Consider the following 15,411-nt stretch of genomic DNA (forward strand, 5'->3'; position numbering starts at 1 on the left):
TGAAAACAATTCGGTTTGTTTTAAATATTCTTCCGCCTGTGGCACTTGTTATGCCTGTTTACCAACGAATATCATTAACACGATAACGCCTGATAAAACAGATGTGCATAAATACAAATTGACGGAGTAATTTATAATCACCAAATGGGAAATTTAGAGACATAACGGATGCTACAAACGGAACAATATGTCTTTAAAAATTGTTAGTCTCTTGGACGAATTTTTTACAAAATTTATTAAATACTCTGTAATATTCAACGTTGCAGTATTCCCGATATTGTGTTATGAACTTCACTGAATTTTAAACAACTAAATTCAAGTTATGCGTAATGACAAAAACAGCCTTTTTTTCAACCTTCAAAATTTTTGCTTGTACTCTATTAAAAGTATCAGACATATTCACTGCACCGCAAAATTGATACATTTAATTAGCAAAAATCTATAATTATGTGTCATAATCATAGTATTAAATAGATGCAGGCTTAATAAATCTAAGGCCCCCTATTCTTTCTGTAACATTTAACAAGTGACAGTAATGATATCGTTACACTATCGTTGCGCAACTTTTTTATTATCTAAAAAAAAATCTGCGATAATGGAACGGTATCATTACTGTCACTAAGAATTATAAAATAGGAGTCTAATATTTTATATAAGTCAAGATTATTATACTGTAATAACAGCTATAAATCTGAGCATAAAAATAAGTTTTTTTTTCAATTTTGTTAAAATAAATTTCCCCTTTGGTCAAATTTTTTATTAATAAGTATTTTAATGCACTCACGTAATTTATTAGAAAATAGAAAATATATAAATTTAATTAAATAAAATAATTTTTTATTTTTAATATAAAATAATTTTTTACATAATATTGAATAATTAGCACTATATCGTACAAATTATTCACACTTGTATGCATCAATTAATTGCTCAGTTTATGCAATCTAATGTTCATAAAATCAAATGTAAAATGCAGAATTACATCGTGATCATGATTTAATACTTCAGGTAAGTTATTATTTTTTATAATTAACCAAGTTGATAGTTATTAATTTCCGTATATTATCATAGTTCTGTATTTATATATAGTTTACAACTTTACTGTATTTAGTTAATTTTTCTTTTACGACATTTATATCAATTTAAAAAAACTCTTTGTAAATAGATATAAACACGGTTATAAGCATATCAAATATACGCATAAATTGTAATTTTTTTGGATTTTCGTTATTTTAAATTATGGATTCTAATCCATTTACTAAATATTGTAGAGATAAGTAGATAAGTAGATAAATCAATTGTTTGAAAAATAGTTTTTTGTGCATTCTTATGTTAATGAATATATCAATATGTTAATAAACTTATAAAAATAATTGAATTACTTCATTTTTAATTTTTCTAATATTCTTTTTTGAAAAAGAGGAAAACATATAGATTTTAGGTCATATTGAATACCCAGTGTACGACTCAAATACTATTTTTTTTTAAATCTTTATTATACATACAAATATTTGAAAATGTTTTATATTTTCAATTAATATTCAGAAATGTTTTCTCTTTTGAATCTAACTATCAGTTTCAATTTTGGATTCAGCAAAAAATTAAAAAAAATCGCAAAGCTTATGACTTGGATCATATTGGATATGATTATATTATATTTTTGACATAAGTAAACTCGATGATATTTGAATATGATCGAGAAGTTTTTGAATATAATTTTTATATTTTACATTTAAAGTAATTATTTTATGAGATTATTAAATTTTAATTTCGCTTTGAGTTTTTGTATTAATTAATAGCATTATTTTATATTTAATAGCTTTTTGTACAGAGATTATCTATTTGATAAATTATTCCAACATAAATAAATATAATAATAAAATAATAAGTTTAGTAAAAAAAAGAGTTTTATTCATATTTTTTTTAAGATTTCAAAGATTTTTTAATTCATAAATTGTAAGCAAATCTTCTAATAATTAAATACTGCTTTCATTTTCTCTTTCTTTTTCCTCGTATATTAAATTTTTCATTCTTATTAGATTCTTATTAGAAAGATAACTTGAATAAATCGTTCATTATGTAGACATTATACAGATATGAACTTGGGTAATCATGTTGTGATAATTATCCATGATATTGACGACTCGTAATCGGTAGTTGACAATTCAATGACGACAATGTAATCTTGACATTCTGCGAATGAATGCCGCAGATCACGAATAGTCTAAAAAATTCAATCGATAAAAGCTGCATAGGTCATGATTATCTCCATCATAACAATTTTTCTATGAAAATAATAATCACCGAAGAGTAAATCAAATTTTCAAATATCATTATCTCATTCATTTAACACTTTTAATATACAAACTTTCTGATCTTTGTATTAACAAATATATCTCAATTTTACACCAAACCTACATTGAGAAAAATGTCTAATTGGATTAAATGGAATTTCGATTAAAAATGAATCAGATTTTTTTGCTTATGCTAGAATCTAGTTAAGATAATCAGAATTGTGATTGTAATCAGAATCTTCTAATTCATTTTCAATCCGACATTTTTCTCAGTGTAATATAAGATAATTAACATAATTAATGTAATATAATTAAGAAGCATGTAAGATGCAAATTTTCAAATAGCATTGAGGATGCATAACGCCGGACCGCGGCATCAATGTTATTCTACTGTCTGTCTTCGCGAAGCACTGAAACGGAGGCGACCCTGACAGCACGTGCATACGTCGTTCCGCGTTTATATCGAGCTCAATGCAATAGCGTTTGTAGAGAACTGCACCTGGCAGCGCCCACGAAAAAGCAGATAAACGATCCGTCTTTCCCGCATCGCCTGTAACTGATTTGCATCGTGTAAAGTTCGTCTTGCACCATGCGCCAGTTGCATCTGCGACGAGATGCATGTGCGGTGCGTTTGACTGCTTCCCGCCACGTGTCGTCCGGGAAGGAGCTATAAGAAATGTTGTGCACTCTCGATGAACGTCAAACGTCGTCTATGTCGTGTGATTGAACATCGTCGGCATTTGAAGCTGTCGGTGAGACCAGGAATAAAAGAATAAATTTTATCACTTCGGCAATAAGGTAGCAAAATTTTAAACAAAAGAAGCTAATATTTTAATTTATTATAATTCTTTTTGCACTTGTCATTAATTATTTATTTTATTCAGCGTCGAATAACTGACTATATTTACGGCCGAATAAACAGCAAAATAAGTAGTAAAGAGAATGAAAAGAGATCTTTACAGTTAAAAATATATATAAATCTCAAGTATTGAATGAAAACAAGCAATAAAAAGTTTCAAGTTACAGAAGATCATTATGAAAAGATTATTATAATTTCCACGCACATTTAATGCAGGTAATTTAGTCTTTGTTGTAAGATGACAAAATGCGCTTGTATAAAACGCATGTCAAAATTAACATCTTCAGCGTAGGTAGATAATCATAGTGTAACATATCTTTTTATATGTTCGTTTATATCATGACGCATAGTCTGAAATGAAGAACTGTACCATGACGGTGCAGTGCATTACACTTTATTCACTTGCATGTCGTTCTTGTTAATTAAATATATTACTGATATTATATCGACATTTTATTAGTAATTTATAAAAATAAATATTATATAATATTTCAACAAATTCCGTTAGAATTACATTTTTTCACAATATAAATAATCATAATAATTATTGGATTTAAACCAACATTTTGTTGAATGAAATGCATTTTTTCGAAAAAAGTTTTAACTAATTATACTTTTACAAAATAATTCTCTTAACTTTTACGTAATCGTAAACAGAAAAAATAGGCACGTGCGAAACTGTAAATTATTCTCTGAATTTGTTGCTCATATCAAAATTAAATCGATTATATGTGATAATTTATCACTTCTACAAGGGTGAACAAAGAAACGTAACCGTGACAGTTACATAGTCAATATATAAGCGTAAATGTATATGAGAATCATACTTCAGCGTATATATATCTCTGTTATTCTAAGAAACTTACATTCTAGAATAATAATACTGACATTAAACTTTTGTTTGCAAAGTAAGTACATTATTTATGCATGATCTGCTATTCGTTCAATTTTTATCTATTCATTAATTTCAGGAAATCGTAGATTTTGAAGACAATTAAAAGATAAACACTCTGCACACTGACATAAGTGGAAAATTAATGACTAGATGTATTACTATTTGATTCTCAGACTTTCAAGTTGAATATTTTCTTTTTTTATCAAAATTAAATTTTGACTAATTATTATATATTTTATTATATTATTTTATATTATTATATATATTATTATATATTGATTATTAACAAACATTTTTATTATGTTTTGTTATAATATTACATATTTATAACATTAAAGTTACTTTAATAAGCGTGAGAACAGAGAACTTAAGAATGTCGCAAAAGGAAATTAGTAAATGTCTCAGAGGAAGAAGATGATTACACGGGACAAGATGAAGATATTGTAATAGACAATTATATTATTACACTTATTTCTCCTGCGAAAAACAGCAGAAAGTACTTTTAATTAGAAGAAAAGAAGATTCTCTAAAATCTCAGAAGCTTAAAGATTAAGCAGAAATGATTGTCTATTAAGCTAAAGAATTTGTAATATTATAAAGCAATCAAGTCCATTGGAATTAATGTTTAATTATGTGCCTAATACATTTCCAGAAATATACATAATTATACGGACTATTTCAGAAGCATTCAGAAAGATATTTTTATAGATTCCTGTGTTGAATTTGTTGTAATACATAAAAATGATATATTATAATATATACATAATATTAAATGTCATGAATTTATATTTTTGAGATAATGTTTCACATTTTAATATGCACGTATTTATAATTTCTAATTTAAATTTATAATTCATAATTCAATATTTCAGAAAATAAATTGATGTTGTTTATCACCATTCTAACGTTAAATTTATTTCCTGTGATTGCTTCAAAATAATGTAGAAATAACACTTGAACAACATTTGAACAAAGCAAAATGTTACCTAACCAAAATGTTAGCTTTTACGTGGGTTAAATTCAATTTTGCATTTCTAGTTTATTCTGTTGAAAGAATATCATGTTTAGATTACTCGTATTCTCATCCACGTTCTTGCTCCTTTTTTAATTTTGTAATCAATCCGCAATCTCTATCTCATATTTGATCAAATACAAAAATTCTTTTGACATTTGTCTCTTTTTCATTTCTTTCACTTTCTGCATTTTTGCACGGATTCATGAAAAGATTCTTAAAAGACTTGTTAGTTGTCAACTACACTTATCGAATAAAACGATTTAATGCATTAATTCGGTTGCGCTGCACTGAAAGAAATTGGTTGGGCTTCCTATGTAGTATAAGAGTGGACAGAATGTGTAATACGTGAATACGTCAGAATGAAATGATATTTACTATAAATTCTAGTACTATAAGTTAAATAGAAAATAATCGGTCGATTGAACGGATCCTGATAAGATAAGTGTAGTTCAAATAAAGCACACTTCAGTTAAACATAAACAAAAATAAATAAAGCAATATGAATATTAAAAAAAATATTTAGATAATTTTAACTGAAAAATTTATTTTTTTGTACAAATTATCACATTATTGAATACTATACTGCATATTTTTTATATACTTTTTATTAATTATTATTTAAGTATAATGAGCATTGTTAATGTTATATATTGTATATGTCATCTTATTAATTCACTAAATATAAAATTTAAATTATTGTAGATATAAATTTATATAAATCTCGTAAGCGAAATGTTTTTATTAATATGTTTTTATTATCTCTATTAATTTTTTATTAAGCATTTGTGCTGCGCGTTAATTAATATTTAAATTGTTTTTAATTTATTATTTTACGATATATTCATTGTTATAATATGTATAAAGGAGACATGAAATAACTATTAAAGTACACCAATCTAACTTATAATTTGTAAAAAATATAATTTTCTTTTATTCTATTCAGAAATATGATCTTTTTATTTTTAGAAGATCAATTATGAAATCTTTGATATGAATAAAATCGTCGTCGAGCTAACCACAGAATGTGCTAAATTCATCTTCGTTACCGAGCGAAAGCTCAACGAAAACGTTGAAATTTATATATCTCTTGCAAAGACAGTAAATTACATAAAAGCTAGCTCGCGATAATTTGCAAACGGGAGACAAATACAATGTCAGGAATACAAGATGCAAATGTATATATGATATATTTAGTATTATTGTGCCAGAGAATTATTTAAGCACAAGATTAATTATGCAAAATTGCAGATAGTCATGTAATGTACGTAAGAATTATACATACAATTTCTAATTTAATTATCAAGATAAATTTTTATTAAGGAAGAAAGAGAAAATTGATTTATAACTGATCGAAAAGACTGCATATTTTAATATATTATAATTATTATATATATATATATGCACCTACATATAATACCTTATTTTTATTTCTTTTAATAATGATAAATCAAAAATATTCATGTTTTTAAAAATACATAAAGTAGAAATATAAACTACATTAATCAATTAAATAGAAGGAATGAGAAAGATTGAAATGAATAATGAAATGAAATTTAATAGCATGGAAACGGAAGGAGAAAGATGAGGAGGAAGCAGTTGCGTGCAAAGTGACTCTGACGATGGAAGCTTAATTATTATTAACTGGTGTCAGTAGTTGCGGCCGGTTGTGGACAGACACCTACGAAATAATTTGCGTTGAAGTACGGTCATGTGCACACATTTGGCATCATCGTCCAAATGAATAAAGCAATTTTCAATGTGCATCTATCGAATGGACCTATAAGTTAACAACAAAATTCGTATTGACCTTTATTAATAAAATACTGGTTGGGTGTTCACTAAAGGAAAATTTACGTCTCAGAAGTGTTTCTCGGAAAGAGAACAAAATCACGGATAAACGAACCTGATGATATTTCTGCCGGTTGGGAACTCGTTAATGCTCTAATAATAGAAATTGCGTCCGCGTTGATGTAGCAGATGCATACAGAGTCGTCGCCATTGGCATTGCGATAATTAAATAGAACATTCAATTAATTTTCATAGGCCGTGGATGCAGCCGAGAGCCGGCAGTGGCGGGGCCCATCCGGGCGGGACAGGTGACGATGAGGCCCCGAAAGACCCGGGCGCGCGGATTACCCATCAGTCTTACACGGAAAAAGATTATGAAGGTAAGAAATGTTTATGTATTTCTCAATTTTTTAAAACTAATGAGAGTTAATCAGTATAAACATAATTACTAAACTTTGTATTACATTTAACTCCATTGAAAAGCTGTAAACAAATAAGAAATTATTCTGAAATAATTTAATTTAATTTAAATTAATTAAATAAGACGTTTCATAATTTAACTTTTTTTTTATCGTTGTACACAAGTACAACGATTCTGTTTGAAAATATAATTTTATAATTAAAATAAATACTACTTCATGATTTATTAAAATATCTTTTTAATCAATATCATACTTATTTAAATCTTATACTTATTTTTATTTCTATAATACATTTTTAATAATATATAATTATAATATTTATTAAAACATTCTTTAATTATATTTAGATTAACTATTAAATAATTTGAGTTATAGCTAAATAATTAAATGTAGCATTCGAAATAGAATTATTTCTTGTGCTGGATAGGTTTAAATTTAAAAAGTATGTATAGAAAGGTGGATTAAAGGTGATAAGTCGAAATTATTTAGTAAAATAGAACGGTCGATTCACTGATATTGAGAACTGCGGTTATGTTTGACTTATCAATTCCACATCTTATTTTTAGAAAGTATTATAAGTATGTGTAAGAAATTTGATAAATTTTCCTTCTATTATTTAAATTTCGATGAAAAGCTTTAATTGTAGATCTTTTACTAAAAATATAGGTATATCTTATAATATTTATGCAATCGACAATAAAATGATATAAATTTAACTGACAGAAACTGACGCGAAAAATATCAATATGAGAATAACTATTCTGACAATTCTTGATATCAATTCACATAAAATTTTTACGATCGCGAATATTTTATAAGCAAATGGATACCGTAATGAGCTTTTGCTAAAACATCAAGCATTGTCTACAGCAGGTAATAACGCCTGCATCTGCTTTAGGTCAGTCTGATACGAATCTGGCTTCAGTGTTTGCTCACATGACGAACCTCGCGCGTGTAGGTGCTTCGAAAATCGTTACTTCGTCAAACAACATTGTCTATGGATGGATATGGGCTTGCGAGGTCACTTCATATCGATAACGAAACCTGCGAATAGAGGCCATACATGTGTGGTCTTGTATCGTAAATGCTGAACTATCCAGCGAAACAAATTGATCGTCCAATCTAAAGGTGTTCATCTCCTATGATTGACGCGATATGAAAAACGTCAAGTTGCTCTGAAAAATAAAATTTTTATGTTAAATATTTGATTCACTCGATCTCTTTATATAAATATAAATTCATATTATAAAAAAATGTCTAAATTTTCGAGATATATGTATTTAATATACATATATAAATATATTTTAAATTAATGTTATTTATAGACTATAGTATTGATATTCAATTATGTTTATCTGTCTGTAAATCACGTGTTTTTAATGATCCTAAATAGCATAATAAACTATCTGTCCACTTAGCTATCATATATCTTTTGTAATATTCTCAATTTGACAGGTGTAATAATGTAGACGACACAATTAGCTAATAAAAGTAGCTAAAAATGCGTAGATTTCTTATATTTATAGGACGTAATAATTATCCTTGTAAATTCTATAATATTAGAAAAGTTAATGGTGCGTCAATAATACAATGTATGTCATCCGCATGAAATCCAACTATTCATGTCTATTGTTACAAACTCGGCACGAATATTTTGACCTTTTAGTTTGCATGAATTCATCTTAGCACCTGACCTTTCATTCGAATTATAGCCAATGCGTAAATGAATCTCATCAAACACAACGATGTTTCACTTCTGTAGGATCTACTTGTTTCACGCGAACATTTTCACAAATAGGATTACGCGATTAAATGACGCTGACCTAATTTTCTTTTGTAACGAAAGAAAAGTTCGTGTGTCGCGTGCACTTTCATATCAGGGAGAATCGCTCTAAATCCGCGCATCTTCTCCATGGTGTGAGTTGCGAGGCACTGTATATGACGGGGCATCCCTTTCATCTGCTTCCAGGTCACAGAGCGCACACGGTGTATGTGGGCGTGCATTTACCAGGGGAAAGGAGACATCGTCGACACCATAAACATCACCATTCACAACGGCAGCCGTACCCCTGTGGTAAGGAGGATGCCGACAACGATAGACCAAGTAAGTCTCGAGCTTCATTTCGTTTCTTCTTTTGTGCTCCACAAAGTTGTGCGACTCTTGTCAATAATGATGTTGCGTTGTGCAATACTTCGACCTTGTTCAATCAGTGACAAAGTATAATGACATATCGGTACTATACATAAATCTGTATAATGACGAACGTACAAAATAATACTGTGCGGATGTGGTGATTATGAAATAGATGTTTAATTCCTTTTGTAGATTACTAATGTTAATTCAGTTATCCTTCAACGTTAGGGAATTAATTCAATAGGATGTACTTATATAATACTTCATCAAAAATGAATTTTGTACTTTACATCTATTTCTAACAAACACTACCTAATAATAACATAATTGTTAGTTACAAATTCTTATAATTTCTTACTCAAAAATATAACTGTTACGTGCAACATGTATTACTGTTTAAAGATTATGCGTTTTGCAGATTTTCTCCATGTCCAGATCCATTCTTGGAATGCCAACGTTTTGGAATGCCAATAGAATGTATTATTGTTATATTATTGAGTAAGAAATTATAATTAACAATTATTGTTAGTTGATGTTTGTTGAGATTGATACATGTTTCTCTATTGTTAAATTATACGTAACTTATTTGTATATTCTATACACAAAACATTTATACATTGTTTCATATAATAACTATTTCGATATATCATTTGATTAGATACTATCGTATCCAACATTCCTATCAATAAACGGATGTTTCAAATACTGTAGCTTAATAGAATGTTGCGGTAGAAAGGAGAATTTACACGTAAGCATGCGAAACGTTAATTACGTATGCAATATAACTTGGCTTTTACCGAAATCATATGAAAATGCAAAAGAATAAGTTCTTATATTATATATAATGAATAAAGGATAGTATAGGACTTTTTGTAAGCAGCCAAAATCGAATAATAATGGATGTTACAAAATAAAAACAATAAATAAAATTTATTCTGTGAGAAAATATCAAAATAATATTTCAACTTTACTAAATCTTCATCAGAGGGATAGGAAGGTTTTTTTAATCCATCCAAATTGATGGAGATTAAGTAGAGTTGAAACGTTTTTTGTTTTGATATTTTCTCAAAGAATAAATTTGATTAGTATTCTTATTTTGTGACATAATTGCTCGATTTTGGCCATTATCTCCATCTCTTATGTTAATAAAATCACAAGAATCTTCATAATTGTACTAAGAATTTACAAGATTAGATGAAAATTAATATCCTAATCATTCAGCTTGAAAGTTAATTTAATGCACTTGCAATATAATGAAATAGTCAAATCTTATAATATCGTACTCATCCCACGATATTTATACTATTTTCAATTCTTAGAATTTGGCATCAATACGTACTACGTTCTTTCAAAAACGATACATAAGTATTTCTAATATACGTAAAATTAATTTTTCAATTTATTTACAACTTGAATACTATATATTTTATAATTGTTTTACACATGTAAAAAAAATATTACATAAATTAAAGAGATATACAAAATAATTTTATAATTATTATCGATATGTTTTCATTTTAATAATAATTAATTTATAAGTTACAAGTTGTTTTTATATGCAAAATATTATATATTTTTTAAAAACAGAAACAATTCTTTTAATCCCATATAAATTTCTTATTTATTTAATATTACATTTAATACATAGTTTCTAAAAAAGTATTATTTAATTAAATATAATGTCTATAAATATAAAGTATCTAATTTATATCAATCAAATTTCAGTTATGTGATATACATTTTCTGCTTTTGTTTAGAACAGACAGTTGGTAAATTTAACAAAAGAAGACTGTGCCAGTCTAAAAATGAAATGAGACTCGCAGCCTTGCATTTTGTAGCGGCGTGAATTTCATACTTCGTTGACAGTGCTATATTATTTCGTCCACTTAAATTGAATCTCATTTCAAAAATAGCGGTCATTGCATGGAATTATTACACTGATTGTTCTAAAAATTTACAACTACTTTATCATACTAAAACCAGTTCAGAAATGCTGAAATGTCTAATATGCACTTTTGCGGCAGTATCGAACCGAATGGCAGCGCGCCAACCACTTGTCGAGACTTATCCGGATATTCACCCTACTTCCGATACCTCGAATATAAGAAGACAGTCGATACTGAAATACTGTAGTAGTCCTTCAATATACGGGAATGATTTTATGTGCACCAAGATGAAAAAAAAAAATATTACTTGAGAAGTGAATCCTATTTGATATACAAAATATTATCCAAATTGTTGCTATCCGACATATTATATTAGCACAAGCAATTTTTAATCATACATTCAAGGAAGTTATCTAATCTATAACAGTAAAACTTCTTTCTTTATATTTGGACAATTAATTTTTGAAATTAATAGTACCGTAAGCGTGCAAGAACTATTAACTTCTGAACAATTGAAAAAAAACATTTTATTGTTATAGTGTATGATTTTACAGTGTATGATTTTTAGTTAATTCCGTATTTTAACATATACAAGATGTTATATAATTGCTTTTGTTATAATTATTTTATTCGAATAACACTTTAAAGGTAGCCGCATTTAAGAGCGTATCGTCTGTTATTTTGTTATTAATTTATTTATATAGTTTTTAACTATATATATATATAGCTAAGATTTAGCTTGATTCATCAATAATAATTTATTATCTTTAATAAAAAAAGTCTTATGAGAAAGAAATAATATCTTTGTATTTTATGTTAAAATAACAATAATATAAACATAAGACATAAATAGTAATTTCAGTCAATTTTTATAAAATTAGTACACAAATTATGCAAAAAAAATTGTTATTGTAGAGTTGATAAAAATTTTTTTTTGATAAAAATTTGTTTTTATCTCATAAAATTTGGCTTTTCATTATTAAGTATTTTATTTTAAATAATCAAGTTAATATTGTTTCAAATAAAATATGTTTGTATATTAATTTACAGTTTTATTTTTTTCTATAACTCTTTAACTTGATACATCAAAAAATCTTTGTGTAATTTAATTAGCACATTAAAAGACTCTTTAACGGAAACTTCTGGATAAAGTAAAGTATGCTCAAAATCGAATAAAATCAGGACGATTTGTCGTGAAGTACATTTTAGTGAAAAATTAAAAGACGTTAAAATAATTGATCAAATTAACGGTTGTAATGAGTAAAACACAATAAAGATGAGGAACTTCTTGGAAAATATTGATCGCCAGATTTCCAAGGCGCAACTTTTCTCTCAAGTCAAATTTTTGAACGTTTCTATTAAGTGAAATGAAAACATATTGCTTTTTCACATACTCAAAAGAGTTTTCAATTAATTAGATATATTTGTAAATAAATATTATTCAAATTATTTACAAATTAATCAAATTTCTATAAATTAAAAGAATAATCACATAAAAGAAATATATTTAAATTTTAATTCAAATATAATTTTGTATTGATATATTCGTTTTTCTTTAATACAACTCACCCAATTAAAAAGAACATGCACAAAAAATGGGATTGAACACATAAGAGAAGTATCTATTATTATGTTATCTATTTTACAAAGATATATCTATTTTGGTATACGATATATATTTCGTGTTATTTTGCTTGACAAGAGTCGATGAAACGAAACAAATCCTCATTACAACTACATCTTCAGAAAATGGATTTTTTGAGAAAGCACACAGATAAAACCCTCAATTGCAATTTCTTATCAGTTAATTATAGCACTATCCATTTAATTTCTGTTGCAACGAAGCATTCATGATTTGACCGCAATATCATTTTATTTACTTACAATATCTTTGTATCTACAATAGCTAATAAATTCTAAAGAATATACATTCAGTGCCAATAAATGAACAATCCTTAGAATGTATTAATCATTGCGATGCTAGTAATGGCATATCATTTTTTATATACTCAAACTTTAAAAACTGACAACAAAAAAGGAATGATAGTTAAAAAAATATTTTATAAAAAAAAATCGAAAATTTATTTCGAAAAACATAGAATATTAAAATTAAAACATAGAATATTAAAATTAAAATTGATGTAATTGAAATATATTAAATAGATTTGAAGTATTAAATATTATATTATTCATTTATTAAAAATTTTGTTCCTATTAGATTTAAATATTTTCCTGAAAATGCTGAAATATATAATTTCTATTTCTCAGTTCATATATTAATTTCTACCACTGCAGACTGAATCAATTAATATTAGATCTCAAGTCACTTGATTTCTTTTATAGATAGCTACAACTTATTTTATATAATATCGAAGTATCTTCATAACTTTATAGAATCTTGTTATATTAATTACTAACTCATTTATACTTTAGTTAGTTTAGCGATAGATTTTAAATTTTAATTAAACGTAAAAATTTGACGGATCTTTAAAAATTTTTTTGCGCAAAATTAAAAAGTCGATTTATATTAATCAAATCATAAATAATAGATTTAAATTCTACATAGAATATCAAATCATAGAATCAATCATTTAATTCTACATAAAATAATCAATTATTTAATTCACTTATTAATCAATATTAAAAAAATATTTAGAAAAAAAGTCACATCATATAAATAAAGATCATAAATTTAATAAATTTTAATAACAGATAATAATAGGGGAAAAATGAAATGATGTCAAACAAAAATTCCTTTGTCCATTATTTAATTATTGTGATAAAAAAAAATTATGTTTTATCTATTATTAACATAAGTAATTTAAAATATAAAGTTTTATATATCGTATATTAAAAAATTACTTATATATATATATGTATTATGTAATAAAATACAAATCGCGAAAAACACAGCTTTTAAAAGTCTAATGTATTTCTTCCTGTTTGTGCTGTAAATGCCACTTATTAGAACATTGAGAGAGCTATTAAGTATGGAAGTTTAGCGAAGCGTTATACGGTTTTGACGTAAATTATAATAGTTATCAAATCAAAGTAAATAAATTGAATTCCTTTATGTGCACATATGATCAATGAGAAATATTCAAGATACACTTAATCAATTTGTCAACACTTTTCATCGCAATATCCAATTATATCTTTAATAAACATCGTGTATATGTTGAGACAAGTGATTAAAATATTCTTCATCAAGAACAGCTATAAGCTAAATCAATACCGCAATTCTCGTGCTTACATTCGTGATTCTCTCTAATTGAGAACACAAATGATAGACCAACAATGTTTTACTATATCAAATAATATCTAATTATAAAAAGAATTAAATAATTTTCTCTGCAGAAAGACGAATTTTTGTTTTTCGTAATTAAATTGGAATTATTTAGTTTAATCCGCTCATCTTGTATGTCAATAATCTAAAAAGATTCGACGCAAATTCTCTCGAAAATCAATATTCCTTTAGTCCGAATGACACGGTATCGCCGTTGACATTGCAGGACAATTTTTGATGGCGCGCAGGGGTCGTCTCGCTAGCATCTGCGACCCCGCCGGCGAGATGATATGTAAGCCACCCTTATGCATACATACGAGGCTCCTTTATGTGATGCAAATACTTTACGCGAGATCGTTCGTGTATCCCGCAACGCAATACGATCCTTCAAGTTTTCTCGTTGAATAATCTCACGTCTTCACTATTATGCCACTATTTGCGCACGAGGTATCAACGAGCCATTGGTTGCTGATGACGCTTTCATCAAGATCATGTTCCGCGAAAAATAACAATCTTGATTAGATTTTAAACCTAACATAATGTTTCAGATGTCTGCGATAATCGCGTCACGTGCATCAACGTTTATCAGACACAAGTAGCTTGTATATCACACAGACATCGTTTTGATTCGTTCATTACTGTTATATAAACGTGATTGTATTTGATGTTATCGAACGCATTTGTACCATAAGTGCCTCGCCATGCGTTGCAACGCGCGTGGGTTTATTAATTCTGCAGGTGTCCGGTGCAAATTATGATAGGTATAATGATTCGATTACGCAATGCGCAGGTTAAAAATAAATATTCATAGTCTTGTGGGATGTACGAACGG

The 15,411-nt window shown here is 27.2% G+C and overlaps 1 protein-coding gene across 13 annotated transcripts in view; it reads left to right on the forward strand.

Annotated features, from left to right (window-relative positions):
* The window catches only part of Ndae1 (Na[+]-driven anion exchanger 1), a 61,021-nt gene that overhangs the window by 16,049 nt on the left and 29,561 nt on the right, over nucleotides 1–15,411 (forward strand). For 11 of the 13 annotated variants that reach the window (XR_015544300.1, XM_087403661.1, XM_087403660.1 and 8 more), the window contains 3 exons: nucleotides 7,107–7,231; nucleotides 9,243–9,377; nucleotides 14,806–14,871. Coding sequence is in view for 12 of the 13 variants with exons in the window: in XM_087403660.1 (XP_087259786.1) it covers nucleotides 7,107–7,231; nucleotides 9,243–9,377; nucleotides 14,806–14,871 (326 nt within the window). In the remaining variant the exon portion in view is untranslated. Of the gene's footprint in view, nucleotides 1–2,634; nucleotides 3,093–7,106; nucleotides 7,232–9,242; nucleotides 9,378–14,805; nucleotides 14,872–15,411 lie in introns of those variants that run through there. The other 2 variants (XM_087403662.1, XM_087403664.1) reach the window with 2 other exon arrangements.

This window comes from Acromyrmex echinatior, chromosome 2 (genome assembly GCF_024713525.1).
Source record: "Acromyrmex echinatior isolate Ae372 chromosome 2, ASM2471352v2, whole genome shotgun sequence".
Classification (NCBI taxonomy): Eukaryota; Metazoa; Arthropoda; class Insecta; order Hymenoptera; family Formicidae; genus Acromyrmex; species Acromyrmex echinatior.